This window comes from Podarcis muralis, chromosome 6 (genome assembly GCF_964188315.1).
Source record: "Podarcis muralis chromosome 6, rPodMur119.hap1.1, whole genome shotgun sequence".
Classification (NCBI taxonomy): domain Eukaryota; kingdom Metazoa; phylum Chordata; class Lepidosauria; order Squamata; family Lacertidae; genus Podarcis; species Podarcis muralis.
Window position 1 is genome coordinate 73,959,416 of NC_135660.1, and position 19,078 is coordinate 73,978,493.

Consider the following 19,078-nt stretch of genomic DNA (forward strand, 5'->3'; position numbering starts at 1 on the left):
GTGTGTGTGTGTGTGTGTCATGGACCCCTTTGAGAATCTGTTGAAAGCTGTGGACCTCCTCCCCAGAAATATGCACATTTTTTGCAAGATTTTATTGCACTGGGATTTTTTGGGTGTGATCAGTTCACAGACCCCCTGAAGCCCATGCATGGACCACAGGTTAAGAACCCCCTGTTCTAGAGATTCCCTTTTTGGCTTGTTATTTGGGCAAAATGCTATTGCTTTATCAGGATCCATTTATATTACATTTATAAAACTTTATGAGAGATATCTTTTTTAAAAAATTTTATTAAGGTTTTCAAAATATTACAAAAAGAAAAAAGAAAAAGAAAAAATACAAAATAAAAACAGTTAAAAACAATTCAATCTTTCCATGTCTTATCTTTCATAAGAGAGAGTTATATCTTAGAAATAAAATACTATCTCACTGCAATATGCTATGTTATAACATGATACTGTGCGTGATTAGAATACTGTATGTGAAGCACCTTTCTTTTATTTAACAAATAGAGGGAATTTCCCAAGCCAGATTTCCATCTCCCTCTCATGAATCACTAAACTTGACAGAAAAAAAATATCACCGGCTCCCTCGGCCTGAAAGCGAGATAAGCACTGCACCCCCAAGTCGCCTTTGACTGGACTTAACCGTCCAGAGGTCATTTACCTTACCTTTGTTACAAAGGTATCACATGGTAGCTTATTATGTTATTCTACATAATTATGTAGTTTATATATAACTTAATATTTACTGCTTGTAACGTTCAGTGATCCTTTCTGTTAGGTGTCCTGTCCTAGATCTGGAAAGCCAGTAAAGATCAAATTCTGCCAAGCTCTGTTCAACACGCTACACTTGGTTCCAATTCTGTCTCCTCTTATGCAGTGCCATATTTTATTCTGGCTCTCCCAGCCCTTGGTCTGTCTTTGGGACCCATCTTGGAGCAGAGTAGAGCAGGGGACAGACACAGATATGTTTAAAATCAAACGCTGGCTACCCTAACAAGCCCTAAGGAGAAAGGAAGAGTGTGAGAACCCTGTGAGACCATACAGACCTGTGGTGCACTTGTAAGGTTCTGTGAAGGCGATAGGGAGGACCCCAGCGAAGCCGAAAACCTATGAAAAACCAAGGATGGGCACCATTGGCCTTCAGCAGCACCAGTCAACACCAGACAGAGAAAGGCATATGGCTTGCCTGCATTGCGCTGGTTAGGGAAGGATAAAGAAGTGGGTCAGCACTCTACTTCCTCTGCCAATCAAGATATGTAGAGGGAAATAATAATCTGGGAAGAAGGTCAAGGAGGAGTGTAGCTTCTGCCTCTGCGAGGCTTGGGGGGTGGGGCAACACACACATAATTCCTCTAGTAACCCCAAGGGAAATCTCTGCTTGAGTCCTTTGTCACAGACCCCGGGATTCCAGAACTGTATTTAGAGCAAGGAGATGCGATCACAGTGCCCCTTAAAAAGGCTGCTACTTCTATTTCTATTTGACAAGTTGGTTCCTTCCTTGTCTGGTTTCTCTATAGCCCTGCTATTGTAAACAATAATGCTAGTGTCTGTGTATGTGAGCAAACACAAACGCTCACTCACAGAAACACACACACACATATATAAATACATTGTGTTGATACATACACAGTATGGTCTCCCTCTCTATATATATTTGATATATGCATAATTTTAGATGCCAACAGATACAGAATGACATGTGGTACAAATTGTCTTGATCTCCTTTGAGCCCATGCTAGTGGAAAATGCCCCCTGCAGGTCTTTTTATACTGATGCTATTTTACCTCCCCTAATGAATATTCAAAAGCTGCAGTCACTGAGGACTCAGGTGGCAAAAATAGCAAGGTGATCGAAGCAAGCCCTTCCATAAAAAGCCTAAGTCTACATTGCTCAGTGCAAGGAAATAGGGTTTGTTACACAGATTCCTGTCTGTGCAGGGGGGTGGGTTCTGTTTCCCCCCTTTCGATCATGTAAAAGAAAATTGCCAGGAAATTTCCTATGAATTAGAGGCCTGTTTCGTGCGCTCGCATGATCACATCTCCCCCCTCCCCCCTCCCAAGATGTGTTGTAATAAGCATGTGTTTAGAAAAGAAAGGAAGAATAAGACAACAGTGCTTTCTGTAATCCTTGCAGCAAGATCGAACATTCAGCATAAAGGGCACGCTGTTAAGATATAGCAATGCGTGCATTGTTTTCTACATAATGCAGTCAGGGTCTCCATGGTAAAATGAAGGGGGGGAGGAGAAATATATTTTTTATTTTTTTATTTTTTGTCACCATCAGCAGTTAATCTAAAGTGGGAGCTGCTCCATTTCATTGTGGGTTAAGTGGCTCACCATGCAGAATTAAGCGAGGGAGTATAAATCCTAACCGTTGTTTTTGAGGGGTGGATTTCTAAAATGCATGTGAGGATATTTGAAGAAAAACACTGATCCGACAGGAGTTGTTGCTTTGGAGTGTTTGTAAGAGGAAGCCATCATTTCCAGCATACCCCCTTCAGTGGAATCACTTAGACACTTCCAGCTGGTGGGGGGGGGGGGTGCAGCCATAATACAGCTTTCTCTGTCCCAGCTGTCTTTCTCGTTACGTTAAATGCATTAGGATGGCTGCACTGTTTTGCCGAGCTTCAGGTACAGAAAGGTACTGGAAGAGATGTTGCAAGCATGAATTTGTGTAGCATCTGCCAGCTTCGTCAAGACCTTTGAATTGCGAATGTCTTCCTGGCTCCAGCCACAGCTTGTCTTCCAGGCATTGCTTGTGATGAGGGCTGGTTAAAGGTGCCTGAGGATATCACCTTATATACCAGGCAGGATTGTTGCAAAGGGTGTCCTTGATGCGTTATGGCTCACGCAGCATCACAGCTCAAGAAAAACAGAGATTTAGAACTTAACGCCGAAGAAGAAAATGAGAAAAAGAGGAAACATAGGAAAAGATCCAAGGATCGGAAGAAAAAGGTACCTTTATTTGTAACAGCAATTTCTTTACATGGATTCCTTTGTTTTACTTTGACATCTCACACTGCAGTGAGAGCAGAGATGTGGTACGCTTGTGACTGACTGTGGATAATTGTTAAGGCTGTGAAATGTCATTGCAAGCCAAAACTTGCGGTGGGCGGGGGTCGCTTTGAAAGGCAAATGTTTCTTTTTTAAAGTCAGAGATTCTAGATTTGTTGCAGTGACCAGCGCAGGTGGTGTGCATTCTCTCCACACACACACACCCCCGGCAGATTATCACATTGTCTTGAGATGTGAGCTCGTTTTATTTCAGTGCAATGGAAGTCAGTTTAAGAAATGGCAGTTTTGCAGGTTAAACAATTAGCATCTGCGTAGTTCTCACGTGAGGATAAATAGTTGGTTTGTGGTCTGTTGGTAAGAAATCTGTGCAGAAATTCTGCCGGGACTCTCTCACATGTTTGCCTTTGAAATAATCCATTAATTTCAACAGAAGTCACTGAATGTGCTGCTGCAGTATGAGTTTTCTATCTTGACGGCCTATTTTATGGGGAAATAATGCCTAAATCAACTGTTGTTATAAACTTTCTTTTGTTAGGTTGAAATATTGGCGTGAGATTACTGAGCCCTGTTCCAACATCCCCTCCCCCAGTTGTGTTGTAATTACCTTAGATGCAGAGGTACTTGGGGTAAACTGAGTCCTGGGCATGCCAATCTAGTGTGTACTAGCCCTTGCTGAATTTTGACTGAAGCCAGCTGGCTTCCCCCAACATAAGCCTTGAAACACAATAGTGGAAAATAAGAGCAGAACCCTAAATGAAGATGCTGTGTGGGCTTGCCCTTTAAGAGGACACCTTACGCACCAGAAAAGGGCCCTGTGGTGGTTTCTTGGTGCTTAATAGCTGTGAATATTCTTTAAGGAAAAGGAAACAGAAGCCGCTCAGATGCCTATAGTCTGAACACAGGAATGAGGTTATGTTGCATTTTCATGTCCCTTTGTGATATTCCCTAAGGGACGCATAATCTAATGGGCTCTGAGCACTGATGCATGTGTTTCCTTAAAGGACACATTGTAAATTCCTTCTGTGCATATGTGCCTCTGTGGCTTGGGTGGCAGCTTCTCATTTCCTCAGCTTTCTTCCTCCCCACCCCCTTCTCTTTTCACTGCAAAAAGCAGTGCTGAGTGTAATGAGAGAGAGAGAAAAGGCACTAAGGAGCCTTCTGATACAGTAAGACCGTTAGAAGGCTGTATATAGATGGCTGCAGCAGAGTGTGTACTGCAGCATGTAGGTTTATGGGTATTTCTCCCATTTAAAGGGGCACGAGCAGGCTTTCTGTTAAATTACTGCTCTTGTCTCCTTTTCTGCATAGATGAAACTAGGGGAACAAAATGCAGCCCTAAGGGTTGGTTTCCTGGCTTTTCCACTTGAAAAGCAAGGATGATATAAATGTTCATGATCCCCACCCCCAAACTTTATTTTATGCGTTACAAATGAAACCAGGGTCTCTTTCTGTCCCGCCCCAAACACTCGCAGGAATGCAGTCTTCAAAAAGGGTCACCCCTCAACATACGTCTTTCTGTGTGTGCGTGCATGCGTTTTTGGAGTCAGAGTTGAAATTCATAGCCTCCCATTAACTTTCTTACAAGGGAGCTGGGTATTTTCTTTCAAGTAGGCTTGGCTTTAACAATAGCAAGTGTGTGGTGCCTTTGTGATTATTCATGTTGTCATATGAGCAGAATATAGAAGTGGAGGAGGCAGGGGGTGACCATGCCAATAAGTGCCTCTTGATTCAGTGGTTTAGACAATTGCTATGTCGACAGAAATGCTTTATTGTTTATACAGCATGATGTCTTAGAAGGGACATCTCCTAGCAACCAGGGTGGGACATGGCCAATTTTTTTTTAAAAAAAAATTGCAGTCATCATAAATGCCATGGATTTTCTTTCAGGATTGTGTTATGGGAGAAAGGTTTCAGAGTAGTGAACCCAAAGGGCAATATTTATTTTCTCTTGGTGTATGCTACAGACATGCTGAATTTATTTAAGAAGTGAATGAGAGAGAGAGAGAGAGAGAGAGAGAGAGAGAGAGAGAGAGAGAGAAGGAAAGAACCTGGGGGTTAACTTTGGTGCATTTGCAGATCCAACCAGGGTGCATATTGACTGTAGCAGCAACCATTCTGACCTTCCTTTGTGCAGCACGGAATCCATGTCTCATCTCTCTGTTCATTAAGGTGGTGGTTTAGTTTCTTTTTAATTAGCAACCCCCCTTTTTTCTCTGTGAATTGTGAGTCACTGCAGATAAGACCCACCAGCAATGCTGATGCTCAAAGGCTAACCCTGTACCTGAACCGTATTAGAAAAAACCCTCTGGGAGGCTTCCAGTCATATTAAAACACTGGTGATGGTTAGAATCCCTGGGCAATTCAGGCAACAGAGATTTAGCCATGTGATGGTTTCAGTTTGCAGAACTGAACACAGCCTGTTAATAACAGCACCAGACAGACATGATTCCCATCTAATATTAGGACTGCAGTCTTAGGAAGCAGTTTCACCCCCTTTGTATTTTAAGTCTGTCTTCTTCTTCTTCTTCTTCTTCTTCTTCTTCTTCTTCTTCTTCTTCTTCTTCTTCTTCTTCTTCTTCTTCTTCTTCTTCTTCTTCTCTGAATACAATTCCCCCCCAGGTTGGCTCTGAAAATGCCACCAGACCACCTAACTCTTTTCAGATAATCTAGTAAAGTTGAAACCAGTGAGACTTCAGTTAAGTGCTTTAGGAAAGAGTGTTGCTTATTCCCACCTCCCCAGTTCAGGTGTACAAAAGAGTCAGTGAATCAGGCCTGTGTTGTGTAATACCCCGTCTCCATTGCCTGTCTCTGAATGAACCACACAAAATGTCATCTTCTGCAACATTTGACAGATGAGAATAGGGATACTGCTGCATACACCCAGGGGGAGGAGCCCAAGGGGCAAGGCCTTGTTAATTAGTGGGTGGAGCCTGGGTGCAGCTAGGTCTCACAAGGGCGACGCAAATGCCATGTTATCATTAAGATTTATATATGCCAACGGGTGAAGGGGAGAGCATTCTAATCCATTTTAGTAACCAGAGTTTAACCAGAGGTATGGATTTGGGTGAGTGTGGAACTGTGAAGTATCAATAAGGAAGACAATGTTAACAGTTCCCTCTCACCACTTTGTAGCCCAAAGACGAGTTACAAAGATGGCAGGAGAGACACTGTGAGGTGGCTTCTCAGATGACCACAATCCTCATAATCTGCAGCAGAAAATAACCTACAGGGCATGTAACTGGTCGGGGGAAAGGGAGATTGCAAATCTTCCCTTTCTTTGTAAACAACAAGTGCCATCATTTAAATGGAAGTCTGGCATGTGATAAGGCAAGGGAGAAAGTGGGTGATGGGCAGGAAGGGAAGTCTGAACCCTGATTTGAGTAAGACCCTGTTGAAATGGGGCTGGAACGTGCCCAGCCTTTTTGAATGCATTTTAACCTCCTCGCTTTCCTATACTCAACCCATCTCTGTGTACAAGCATAACTGAGACAGCAATTCTCTAGGGATGTGAGTTGACTGAATAGTATGTATGTATGGAAGGGTGTGGACAAGGCCAGCACATTCATGGGGAAAGCCAATACCTGTGAAGTGGCTGTGACAAATTGGTAGCCCTGGTCCCCCTCATTGCTCGCCTCACGGCCCACAGGCTCTGCTGCCACCACCACCACCAACCCACCTGGCGAGGCTCCTGCAGGGCTCTCCTCCTCCTCCCTGACTCACTAGGGAAAGGCCAAGGGGGTCCATCCAAGGCGCTCTCTCAGCTGTCTCACCCAGAATGAGGCAGGCTGGAGGGGAAACTATTGCCACTAGTAACACGACAAACCAAAAGCATAGGATGAGGGGCCAGGAGGAGAGGTGGAGAAGGCAGTGCTAGCAGCATTTATTGGGAGGAGACGACTGAGGAGAGAGGGAGGGGCGGCAGGAGCAGTGGGGGAGAGGAAGAGGAGGAGGCTTTGGGGGGGGTGCCAGCCCTTGTGTGGGTGACTGGTAGGAGGAAATTGGGGGCAGGAATAAAAGATTATTTGGCATCGGATTAAAGTAATAAGATCCATGTGGGCTTGTCTTTTGGCTGCATTTCAAGGCATTGTGGGCCAGTTCAAGAGACTGGGGTATCCAAAACAGAAAAGCCAAGTGGTTTTTTTCTTGTCTGCTAGTTGTCCTAGGATACATTCCTCTAGGAAACTACATTATCCAAGTCTCTGTGAAATGAATGGAAACATCTCCCATTCATCTCAGTGGTCCTGCCATATCAGAGAACTTCCTGGTTGGTTGTGCCCCAGGGATCAGCGCTATCTTGTCTCTAATTCTGCTATACTTCATTGGTGCTCAAAATTTAGGCTGCCTTAGGTAGCTGCTGTATACTGCCTAATCAAAGGCCCACCTGTGCTAGAAAGAGATTAAAACCATAGAGTCATAGAATGATAGAGTTGGAAAGGACCCTGAAGATCATCTGGTACAACCCCCCCCCCCCCTGCAATGCAGGAATATGCAATTGCCCCATACAAGGATGTAACTTGCAACCGTGGCGTTAGGAGACCATGCTCTAACCAACTGAAATAATATTTCATATTTGCGCCTCCGGAGAATGCCAAATCTAAGCGCAAGTTTAATATAGCATGTGTGCCTGAACAGACGGAGAGTCTTAATGTGCAGGCAGGTTGGGCACCTGTTGTGGAAGGTGAGGTGGGGCGACACCAATTCAAACTGGTCAAGTCATTGGCCATGTTGCGTGTCACACTAAATGATAGCTTAGCCAGATGTGCATGAGCTGGAGTAGGCATGCTCTCCCAGCTCCATCCTCCTGGCCAGAGGGGAAGGAGAAGCACACAGACCTGAGATTCCTAACTGCTCCTTATGTGATGTGCTTCTTGTTCACATCACACTAAAATCATACATTAGCACGATGTGCAATTGTGGCCACTTTGCTGCAGCCTCACCTGTATCTCACAGGGTTTTAAGGAACAGTAAGCGAAGAGCTACAAAATGTTATAACAATTCTATGGAAGTGGTGATGGTGATAGTGAGTAATAATTAAAATATGCTGGCAGCTCAGGGGTGGCTGAAGAAATTCTCCTCACTTCCCATCCCAGAATACTGTATACCAATATTTAGGGGCACATCCTGCTCTCAGTTTCATGAGCAGTGTGAAGAGTTCAAATATTAAAAAAGGGTAAGATGTTATCCTTGAACATTTTTGTTAAATGACACCTTAAAGAGGAAGTATTATTTGTATGCCTTTTTTTCTGTCTTGCACTAGTTTATGCACAAGGCTAAGGAAACTAGGTTTAATTTCCCATGTGCCTAACATGTAGAATAGATTTGTTAATTTCAGTGCAAAAGATTCTATTAAAGATAGAAGGGCTTTTTATGCTGGGTGTGGTCCAGTTGATTATAATTTTTTGGTTAAAAATGTATGTGAACTGCCCTGAGAGCTCTGGGCACAGGACAGTATATAAATTCAATGAATAAGAATAAGTCTTGCTTGCAGACAGCTATGTGTGATTTTGAGACATTATTTTTCTGCCGACTGCTTGGAAGCCAAAATTCCAAAGACAAAAAGTTGTCTTCTTGCTCAGGTTCTTTGTTGTTGTTGTTTTAATGTAACCATTTTATAATCTCCTTAAAAGCTATTGCCCCACTTCTGCTGCACTAAAGGGTCATATGTAACCTATATCAAAGACTGAACATATATATATATTTAAAATACTTCCATATAGAAAAATTAGAGGTCAGGGAAAAGGCTAGGCTACAGTCCCTTTCCATAACAGTTTTCTGTGTGCTGCAGGCTTTCTGTTTGCTAGAAGTGGTACAGACCAGTCCCGGGTTTACCACCAAGATCCATATCTTGGTGGTGGTGTGGTCTAAACCACAGAGCCTAGGGCTTGCCGATCAGAAGGTCAGCGGTTCGAATCCCCGTGACAGGGTGAGCTCCCATTGCTCAGTCCCTGCTCCTGCCAACCTAGCAGTTTGAAAGCACGTCAAAGTGCAAGTAGATAAATAGGTACCACTCTGGCGGGAAGGTAAACTGTGCTTCCGTGTGCTGCTCTGGTTTGCCAGAAGCAGCTTAGTCATGCTGGCCACATGACCCGGAAGCTGTACGCCGGCTCCCTCGGCCTGTAGAGCAAGATGAGCACCGCAACCCCAGAGTCATTCACAACTGGACCTAATGGTCAGGGGTCCCTTTACCTTTACAGTCCCTTTCCATAACAGTTTTCTTTGTGCTGCAGGCTTTCTCTGTGCTAGAAGTGGTACAGACTAGTCCCGGGTTTACCACCAAGATCCATATCTCTAACAACTATATGATGAAAAATTTCTCTACATGTAATACGGGCATAAAACCCTCAGAAGTTTAAATTACAGCTCCGCACTCCTAAACAAAGTCTTTGCTTCATGTTTTTCAACCAAGAACACAAGCTGTTCCATTAGTTACGAATTTTCCCCCATTTATTTCATACATAGTAGTAGTAGTAGTAGTAGTAGTAATTTATAATTTATACCCCGCCCATCTGGCTGAGTTTCCTCAGCCACTCTAGGCGGCTTACTTACTTAGCTTTCTGCGAGCTGTTTCCCACACTACAGAATTAGCTAGTTCCTATGCTGCTATATCACGCCTGTAGTGTTCCCCTCAAAATTTGAAGTACTGTAGTCCAAAGACACAGAATCACAGAATAGTGGAGTTGGAAGGCACCTCAAGTCTCATCTAGTCCAACCCCCTGCAATGCAGGAAGCTCAACTAAAGTATCTTTGAGAGATGGCCATCCAATCTCTGCTTAAAAACCTACAATGAAGGAGCATCCACTACCTTCTGAGGGAGCCCATTCTACTCCCTCCCAAACTCCAGACGTTTAGTTGGAATCTCCTTCCTTGTAATTTGAAGCCATTGGTTCGGATCCTACCCTCTGGAGCAGGAGAAAACAAGCTTGCTCCATCTTCCATGTGACATCCCTTTAGATATTTGAAGATGGCTACCCTATCAGCCTGCTCTTATTCAGGCGAAACGTATTCAACTCCCTCAGCCATTCCTCATAAGGCTTTGTTTCCAGACTCTTGATCACCTTGGTTGCCCTCCTCTGCATATGTTCCAGCTTGTCAAGGTATTCTTAAATTGTGGTACCCAGAACTGGACACAGGACTCCAGGTGGGGTCTGACCAAGGCAGAATAGAGCGGGATTATGACATCCTTTGATCTGGACACTGTGCTTCCCTGTTGATGCAGCCTAGAAGAGCATTACTTGTTTTCAGAATTTGATGCCTTGGTAATTTTGTACTATTAAAAAAGCTAGTGTTCGATACTCTTGGTGACTGGCCAACATTCTTTGGCTGGACTCTCATCCCCATTCACTAATGTTTATGCCGTTAAAAGCATCAAGTTCTAACTTGATCAGATGGTTGTTAAATAGAAAAGCTGTTATAATTTACAGACTTGATGCTTTACTATGAAGTACTCATGGTTTTGATATTTTTTATGGAAATAATATGAGCAATAACAATAATAATATGGCCATTTGAAGATGTAAGTGAGGGATTCCTTGGCTGGGGCCTTTTAGCAGGGCCTTTTAAATAGATACTCTTTGGTCTATTTTGAATATTGTACTGTTATTAGCTACGGACAGTTCCCAATCTAGCAAGGCCAGATCTTGCAGCACAGATAGTGCTAGATCATTATTTTATTTTATTTAAAAAACAATGGAGCATATATTTTGCTACAATTCTTCCTTTAATGTTGCATATGGTAATCTCCAACTTTCTTCCAGTACTTAAAAAAAACAACACACCCTGAAAGTCACCTTTTGTTTCTCTCATTATTTCTTGATCTTCTTTCCTTCTGTAATTATTGCCCTAATTCTCTTGTACCTTTCAATCTGCAAGTACTTGAATGCAAGTACTTCTTACTTGATATGTCAATTTTATTTTGCTCTTCATAGCCCATTTTCAATGTGGGTGGGGTTTTTTTGTCATTCCGCTGAAACAGCACTTACTCACATTTTCAATTATCTCTCACTTACTAAATGGTGTGGCCAATTTTCTGTACTTCTTTTCCATGATATATCTTCGGCTTCTGACACAACTATTGTTTTGTTCTTTTCTCTGGGGTTCTGTGGACAAGTCCTTTCTTGGTTCCTGAGGGCTCCTTTTCTTATATGTGAGACATACACCATTTTTGATATCTAAAAATAATTATCTCCCCTATGCCTCCTTCTATGGCAAAGAGATGGAGCTATATCCTGCCCTTCCATTCACTGAAGACCCATTGGTCCAACTGAATGAAAGTAGGATGGGGGCATTTTTCATAAAAAAGCAATCCCCCTTTCTTGTCCTGGCTTCCATCCTCAGACAAAAGACTTGGACTCTTGGTTTGGGAAATTCCAGCAGTTTTATTGAGGAAGTCAGCACGCATTCCTGCCCCATCTTACTTGTCATCACAGGCATTTGGGTTGCAACCCTCCATGCCACCTTTTATGCAGTTCCAGAGGATACCCTGACTCTCTGGAGCAGATGGAAGTGCAAATGGCTGCAGAAGGAATGGAGAACCAGCCACATTGCCCTCTTCCTCCTCCCATTCATGGAAACTTCTTCTGGGTCAAAGAGTCTTCTGGGAGCAGAAGGGACAATACTGGATACAAGCCATGAGTTTATTGATTTATTCTTTCCCAGCTTGACTATGTAGTCCTCCAACATGCTGGAGGGTTTGGACAAAGTTCTGCTCAGTTGAGGCAACAGTAAAAGGCACTCAAAAGTACAGTGGTGTGCAAACGTTTGAATATGTGACATTTACGGTATATCCCTCCTCTCCTCCAGGGAGGTCTGGGTCCTGTATATGGAATAATCCCATTTTACCTCACCACAAACCTGTGAGGTCGACTAGGCAGACGGAAAGCAACTGGCCCTCTGAGCATCATGGCTGAGTGAGGACTTGAGCCCAAACATGCCTAGTCTAGTAACACCCACTACATTGTATTGGTGCAATTATAACTTGGGGGTGACCCAAAGGCAACCACAGTGGTCATATAAATGTGGAGTAGGTAATTGTTTTGGAGGAGGATGTGAAGAGCAGGCCATTTTGCTGCTCTTACAAGCAAGATGTGACTGAATTAGCACTTTGCTTCCTTGGCACCTTTGGGAAGAAAGACAAAGCAGATGACATCTTTCTGCCAAAATTGGAAGATGGCAAAGCCAGGGCTGTCTACCACATTAATTAGAAACTGCTCTCATTTCCTTATGGTTCAAGGCAGATCATTGGTATCTGATCTCTGCTTCCTAAACTCAGTTGCATAGGAGAATTACTCATATGCTGCATGTTAAGATATTTGTGTCTGTTCAGAAATAGATTGGGGGTGGCGAGTTTGGGAGGGAAGGATATATTCATGTTATTATCCTTTATTTCATTTCCTTCTAAAAAATTTTTTACCACCGTCTTGTTCGCAACCCTTGGCATATTTCTTCAAATAGTCATTTGTTTTCAAAGTGGTAATAATGCAGACCCACGTGTTAAATATTAATTAATTAATTAATTAATTCAATTTATATCCCCCTCCCTCCCCCCACACCCCAGCAAGCATTTTCAGAACTAAGCCAATAGCTTCCTTTGTTAAAATAGAGCCCCAAATAATGATTACAGGGTCTGGGTTGGTTCATATGGGGAAAACCAGTGGTATTGCAGTCCTGAGCTGTTCCGGCACTTTGAATTGGGCCCAGAAACTAATTGGCAACCTGTGCAGTCGGGTCAGAATTGGTGTTATATGCTCAAACTGCCTTGCCCTGGTGAGCAAGAGTTTTACTCCGGCTTAAGTTTCTAAACCATTTTCAGGGGCAGCCCACATATAACATGTCACAGTTATCTAACCTAGAGGTCACCAGAGCATGGATGGCAGAATTTAGGCAATCCCTGACCAGACAAGGGAGCAGCTGGGCCACCAGCTGAGCTGATGGAATGCTACCAATGGTAGGCCAATTGAGCCTCCAGTGACAACAATTGATGCAGGAGTACCCCAAGCTACATACCTGCTTCTTCAGAGGGAGTGTAACCCCATCAAGAGTAGGCAATCTCTCACCCATCTGCTACTATCATTCATTATTTCTGAGATGCTGATGACAGTTAATATTTATACTGTGATTTTCCCCCCTTCTAAATACCCAACTTTCTTAGCATTCTTTATCAAAATAAACTTTGCAACAGCACTCCATGGTGGGCTAGATGGTGTAGCTGAGTGGCACTGGAGAGGAAGGCAGGCCGTCCCCTGACACACATCCAAGCAAGGTGTTTGTGACTCCACCCACACAGCCTGACATTTGAGCGGCAGCAGCATTGCTCCACTGAGATGATGATGATGATGATGATGATGGTGATGAATTTATTATTATTATTTCTACCCTGCCCATCTGGCTGGGTTTCCCCAGCCACTCTGGGCAGCTTCCAACAAAAGATTAAAAATATATTAAAACATCAGTCATTAAAAACTTCCCTAAGCAGGGCTGCCTTCAGATGTCTTCTAAGTGTCAGATAGTTGTTTATTTCTTTGAGAGTCTTTATTGCGATTCTGAGCAATCACAGATGCAGTAACATTATTGATGAAGAGCTTCTCTTCATCCTAGTCACAGTGACAAAATCACATGGCCAGTCAAGTTTGGTTACGTGACAGAATCGCGTGAGGGCGAATGCAGCGGTGTAGCTAGCTGCTCAGGTGCTGGGTGTGGCGTGCGTGTCCTGCAGCCGGGGGCGGGGCGAGCTGCCCATGGGGGCAGGGCGCGCTTCGTGGAGCCTCTCCGCCGACTCCCCCTCAGCTGTAGGGCGGTTGAGAGAGAGGCGGAGGGCAGACTCAAGTCCCACACTGCCATTTCAGGCAGCGCGAAGCCTGCAGGCAACCAAGCTACCACGTCACTCCCAGGAGAGATGTGTCTCAGGCACGCTGCAGGCCCCGTGGTAAGTGCCAGCCCCTGCGGTGTGGCACCCAGTGCCAGCCACGTTTCATTACATTTGCTAACTGAACTAAAAAGTTCCGTGGGCCCAATTTTTAAAAAACTCATATTTTTGTCATTTTGTCACACACACCCCTCCGTGATGACACCCAGGGCAGCCCACACACCCGTTCCTCTGCCACTGGGCAACTGAAATGACTTCAGAGTGAGTTTAGTGCCTATTCAGCTTATGAGCTTCCCATAAGAATGTGGTTGGCCGCTGTGAGAACAGGACTATGGACTAGATGTGTCTTTGGCCTGATCCAGCGAAGTTCTTCTTATGTTCTTTGCATTCTTCCAGATCGGGAAGCACTGCCTTTGTTCTGAATCGGATTCTGCTTTGCCTCAGTGGTATCATCACATTGCCAAACCAAATTGGCTTTGGGATTATGCCACTTGGAAGAAGGTGATCTGTTGTTGAAAGGAAGCAGGGAGTTGTGGCTGTGGACAGAAGGAAAATCGTAAGAAATGGATACACTCTGTGGGCCTTTCAGGAAACTTTTCAGGAAGCTTTCCTCTAATCCGATTTCTGTCATTAAAATGTTCACTGGAGATCATTTAGCCCATCCCTGCAGATAGGAGCATGAAAGACAATGACTTGCCCACAGTCACCTAGTGATTTCATAGCTGAGCTGAGATTTGAACCTTGGGATTTGAACTGTTGAGATTTGAGCTCACCGTTTATACTCTTAGCTCTACAATATGTCAGCTCTTTTTTGAAGCGTCTGCATTGACTTCTTCTTAAGTTCAGCCATGACTAACATTGCAAATGACGTATGGCAGCCCATGTCATCCTGCCACTGTGTTGCATCTATTGAAAATCACTCCCAGCTCAATGTATGGACTCATTTTGTTGAGGTTCCCAGGCTACAATGTTACTTTTCATCTGATTGACCTTCCAGTTCACCAACACTTTTCGATAACCAGACGTTTAGCCCTCTCAACAATATGCTGCATTCATTCCACCCACACAAATTTAAGGTTAAGGGTTTTCTTTTTTTTTTAAAGCCCCTCCAAACCCTCAGGGGGAAACCCCCATACCCCAAGAGCTGCACTGTGTGATGATGGACCCCTTTCTATGACTGCCACCTACCAAGGTCAAATTGCAAAAGTAGTATGTCAATATGTTGAAAGTTGGCCACTGAGTCTTGATTGTTGTCTGACCTACATGGTGCATTGGCTGTTATAAAGCTCTTTTATAAAAACCAGTAATATTTTATTCATAAATGTTAACTTATGCTTACATGTGTGATTATCACTGGGTTGTATCTAACACAGTGTTTCCCAAACTTGGGTCTCCAGCTGTTTTTGGACTACAATTCCCATCATCCCTGACCACTGGGATGATGAGAATCGTAGGTCCAAAAACAGCTGGAGACCCAAGTTTGGGAAACACATGGTAATACTTCCATCAAGGGAGGGAATTCGTTTTTTTGTGCTTCCCACTACCCCTGCTGCACTCCAATCCCTAAATTTGCTCTGAAGGGTTCGCCCTCTTCAAAAAGTTTGACATTTCTTGTTTCTACAGTAACCTATGAATGCATGTTTTGAATAAACCAATACATGTTTAGGCCAATTGCATTCTGGAACTCTTGGCTCATAGTGAATGTATGAAAGTTGAACCATGCTGGGGAGAAGGGTTGTGGCACCTTAAAGACTGGCAATTATGGCATAAGACCAACAATTATGGCAATTATTTATTATGGCCTACATTTTCATACACCAGAGTCCATTTCATCCGTTACAAACTCTTTTGCTGTGCGTACAACAAAAGCTCTGAAAGTTAAGTCGTTCCTTTAGTTCTGAATAAATATACTAAAAAGGCAAGTTAAAAGACAAGCTAGAAAATGCTTTCCTTTGTACACTTTTTCAAACTTAGCAAAGAAAACCTCTTCAAGGAGAATTTATGGATGTGCTGAATATGTTACAGTCCAAGGTTTTCTTGCCATGATTTAATCAAAAACAACCAGGACTTTGAAGCTGTGAAAATAAAAATTATGATAACTGAAGATTGCTGTTCCGCTATGGGTAGATGAAAAGATAAAACAGTAGTTGAGAGAAGAGATTTCCTATGACAGTGGGAATGCAATCAAAGCATCTATATAGGACAGTCCTCCATAGGGAGGAACACATTTTTCTATTGAATGCTGAAATATGTCGCTTTCAGCCTTATGAGGAATGGTTGACAGAATTGGGTATGGTAGCCTGGTAAAGTGGAGACTGGGAGGAGATAGGATAGCTATGTTCAGATATGTAAAGGACTGCCACATGAAGGATGGAGCAAGCTTGTTTTCTTCCTGTTCCGGAGGCTAGGACCCGCGTTACGAAAAAAAGAGATTCTGACTAAACATCAGGAAGAACGTTCTGACAGTAAGAGCTGTTTGACAGTGGAACAGACTCCCACAAGGGCTTTACCAGGTATCTTCCTTTGCACTGCTAGACTTTTGGTTTTTGGACTGCCTCCCAAGTTACAGATTTTAACTTGTTTGCTGCCTGCTTGACTTAGCCTTGCTGCAGGTTGCAACTCCCTCCCCCAGACTCTAGCACCTGGCAGCACTGAATTCAGGAGTTAAAAAGTTGAAAGCATGAAACTGATAGGCTGGAAAGCCAAGTGGCCTGCAGTGAAAGGGAGAGCAAGCAGTGGCGGAGCATATGCCCGCGATGGCCAGGGCACACTCCCGAGGGGGGCAGGGCACAGAGGGTGCCCTCTCAGGCATGGGATGGCCGCTTGGGTGCACAGAGCGGAGGGCATGGCCCGCAGCTGGGGGTGGAGCAAGCCGCCCATGGGGTAGAGGAAGCTGCCGATGGCCAACATTCAGTGCACTGCCCGCCCGCAACTCCCAAGCCTCCCCCAACCTGTCAAAACGAAGGGAGAAGGGAACGCCGCCAGCAAAGTGGCGCAGCTCCCTCCTTCCCCCTACAGCTCGGGGTAGGCTTGGGAGTTGCGGGCGGGCGGCGGGCCAAATGTCACCCCCCTCAACGAAGACACCCGGGGCGGTCCACCCCCACCGCATCCCCCTTCCTCCGCCTGAAACAGAAGCAGGACCTTGAAGCAAAGACTATGGCAGAATTTCACAAGGAACCCAGAGGCTCATTCCTGTGACTTGTGAAAATGTGTTATTCAAATAGCATACACAAGAACTTGAAAGCACAATAACTTTCTCAGGAAACAAAATTCAGATTTCTTATAGCAGGAATGCCTTCCTCTCCACAACATTATTTATAACATTTCCTCATCGCTTAAGAAATGTCAAAGGCAGGAGTGCTGTGTGCCTTAGTGCTAATTTTGCAGGGCATGCAGCAGCTTCTGGGCTCCTTGTTAACGCAGAATTCCAGAGGGTGGCCTCAGAAATAATAACTGCGAGGGAAGATTTCAAAAAGGTCTCAAATTGTTGGCTGTAAGGGGAGCATCCGGCCGGCCCCTTGGTAATAAGGGATGTTTTGTCATATTTTCCATTTGCTCCCTTTAATTTCATTGGAGCCTTATGTACCTTGTGAATGGGAAATAAGGGTAAAATCTTAGCCAATCTCAGCTAAAATAAAAGGCCTGTGGAATATGGCAGAAGCCAATAAGTAAAGGTTTTAAGGTACAATATTAGCTAGACCTTGGAAGGCGCTGGAGTGAGTAGAGACTTGCATGCACTTCAGTCAAAGTTCCACTTTCTCTCTCCATCTTTGTAATACCTGGAGACAACAACACAAAACAGAAAGTGGAGCCTTGCCATTGGTCAAAACATCAGATTATAGAAGGGCTTGGTTCCTTAACTAATCTTATACAGGGCCTATACCAGGCATCCCCAAACTCGGCCCTCCAGCTGCTTTGGGACTACAACCCCCACCATCCCTAGCTAACAGGACCAGTGGTCAGGGATGATGGGAGTTGTAGTTCCAAAACAGCTGGAGGACCGAGTTTGGGGATGCCTGCCATAAAGCAATAAAAAAATATTGATGCAGGTTTCCACGCTTAGATTTGTATACCCTCGTTTTTGATCATGGATATGCAACATAGTACAATAAACAGTTTTACAAGGTTTTGTTTTGTTTGCAATGTTTGTCATGGGCCCCGTGGTGCCATTCAGAATGGGGCAGGAATGGCAGGATCTGTCAGAGGAAAGAGGACCCCAACGTTGGGAGCAAAGAAAGTTCAGGTAGTGATGCAGAGGGAGGCGGGCGGGTCCTGCACTGCTGTTGCCAGAAATCCCAGCAGGGGAGGGGAATTGGCTGAGCAATCAGCAGAGTTGGCTGAGATGAAGGCAAAGTCAAGAGATTAAGACTAAGGTCCTGTTGTCAAGGTCTCACTATATTACGCAGTGTGAAGAGAGCCAGCACACACTCTCCCCTTCCCCGCATGGTGTGCTCACTTGCAAGTACAACCTTCTCTTTTCGGATAAGAACTGCATGGCTCACTGATCCCCCACCCCACCCCACCATTATTTTAAAAACAGAGTGGGAGGGGCATCTCAGGTGTTGGGACATCTTTACTTATGCCTAGAACTATGCTTATGAACTGTTGAACTGTGTCTCCTGTACTTACGAGTTGATGCTCAGACCGTGTGCAATAAAAGCTTTGGGATTTCCCAAGCCAAGAGTCTTTCATCTGTGGGTGGGAGCTATTTTGTTTTTGTTTTTAAATTATTTTTAAACTGTTCTTTGCTGTTTTTTATTGCATGGAAGGTGATTAATTTACTTGTATGGAAGGTGATTGATTGATTGATTGATTGATTGATTAACAACAACAAGAAGAATAGTACTTAATACTGAAGTACCTGGATTATAGCTATTTGTGTTTACAGGACATATAGTTCCACAGGGTTTTTGAGGAGTTGCTTCACTCTCCCTGATGTACACAGACCATTTGTGAAAATGTTGGATGTGGTTTTCTTTGTTTTTGTTTTTAAATCAGATGTCCAGTTTTGGAATCGTAATGCATTTGACTTGGCAACAGTGAAGTGAACAATATTTCAGAGTAATTTCCTACAATTCAGGTTGATGACCTCTGCCTCCTGTTATTCTACTTGAAGCTAGATTTGAGAGATTCTGGTAATCTCCCCTATTCCGGAGGAGGTCCAATTAGGAATAACCATTGAGCAGATACAATAAATTCA

At 44.0% G+C, this 19,078-nt stretch overlaps 1 protein-coding gene across 13 annotated transcripts in view; it reads left to right on the forward strand.

Moving 5' to 3' along the window:
- The window catches only part of ANK3 (ankyrin 3), a 398,459-nt gene that overhangs the window by 177,946 nt on the left and 201,435 nt on the right, over positions 1–19,078 (forward strand). The window contains exon 1 of one of the 13 annotated variants that reach the window (XM_077930565.1): positions 2,561–2,957. The exons of 11 other annotated variants lie outside the window; for them this stretch is intronic. In XM_077930565.1, coding sequence (XP_077786691.1) covers positions 2,844–2,957 — 114 coding nt within the window. In that variant the 5' untranslated portion in view covers positions 2,561–2,843. Of the gene's footprint in view, positions 1–2,560; positions 2,958–19,078 lie in introns of those variants that run through there. One more of the 13 variants, XM_077930569.1, reaches the window with a different exon arrangement.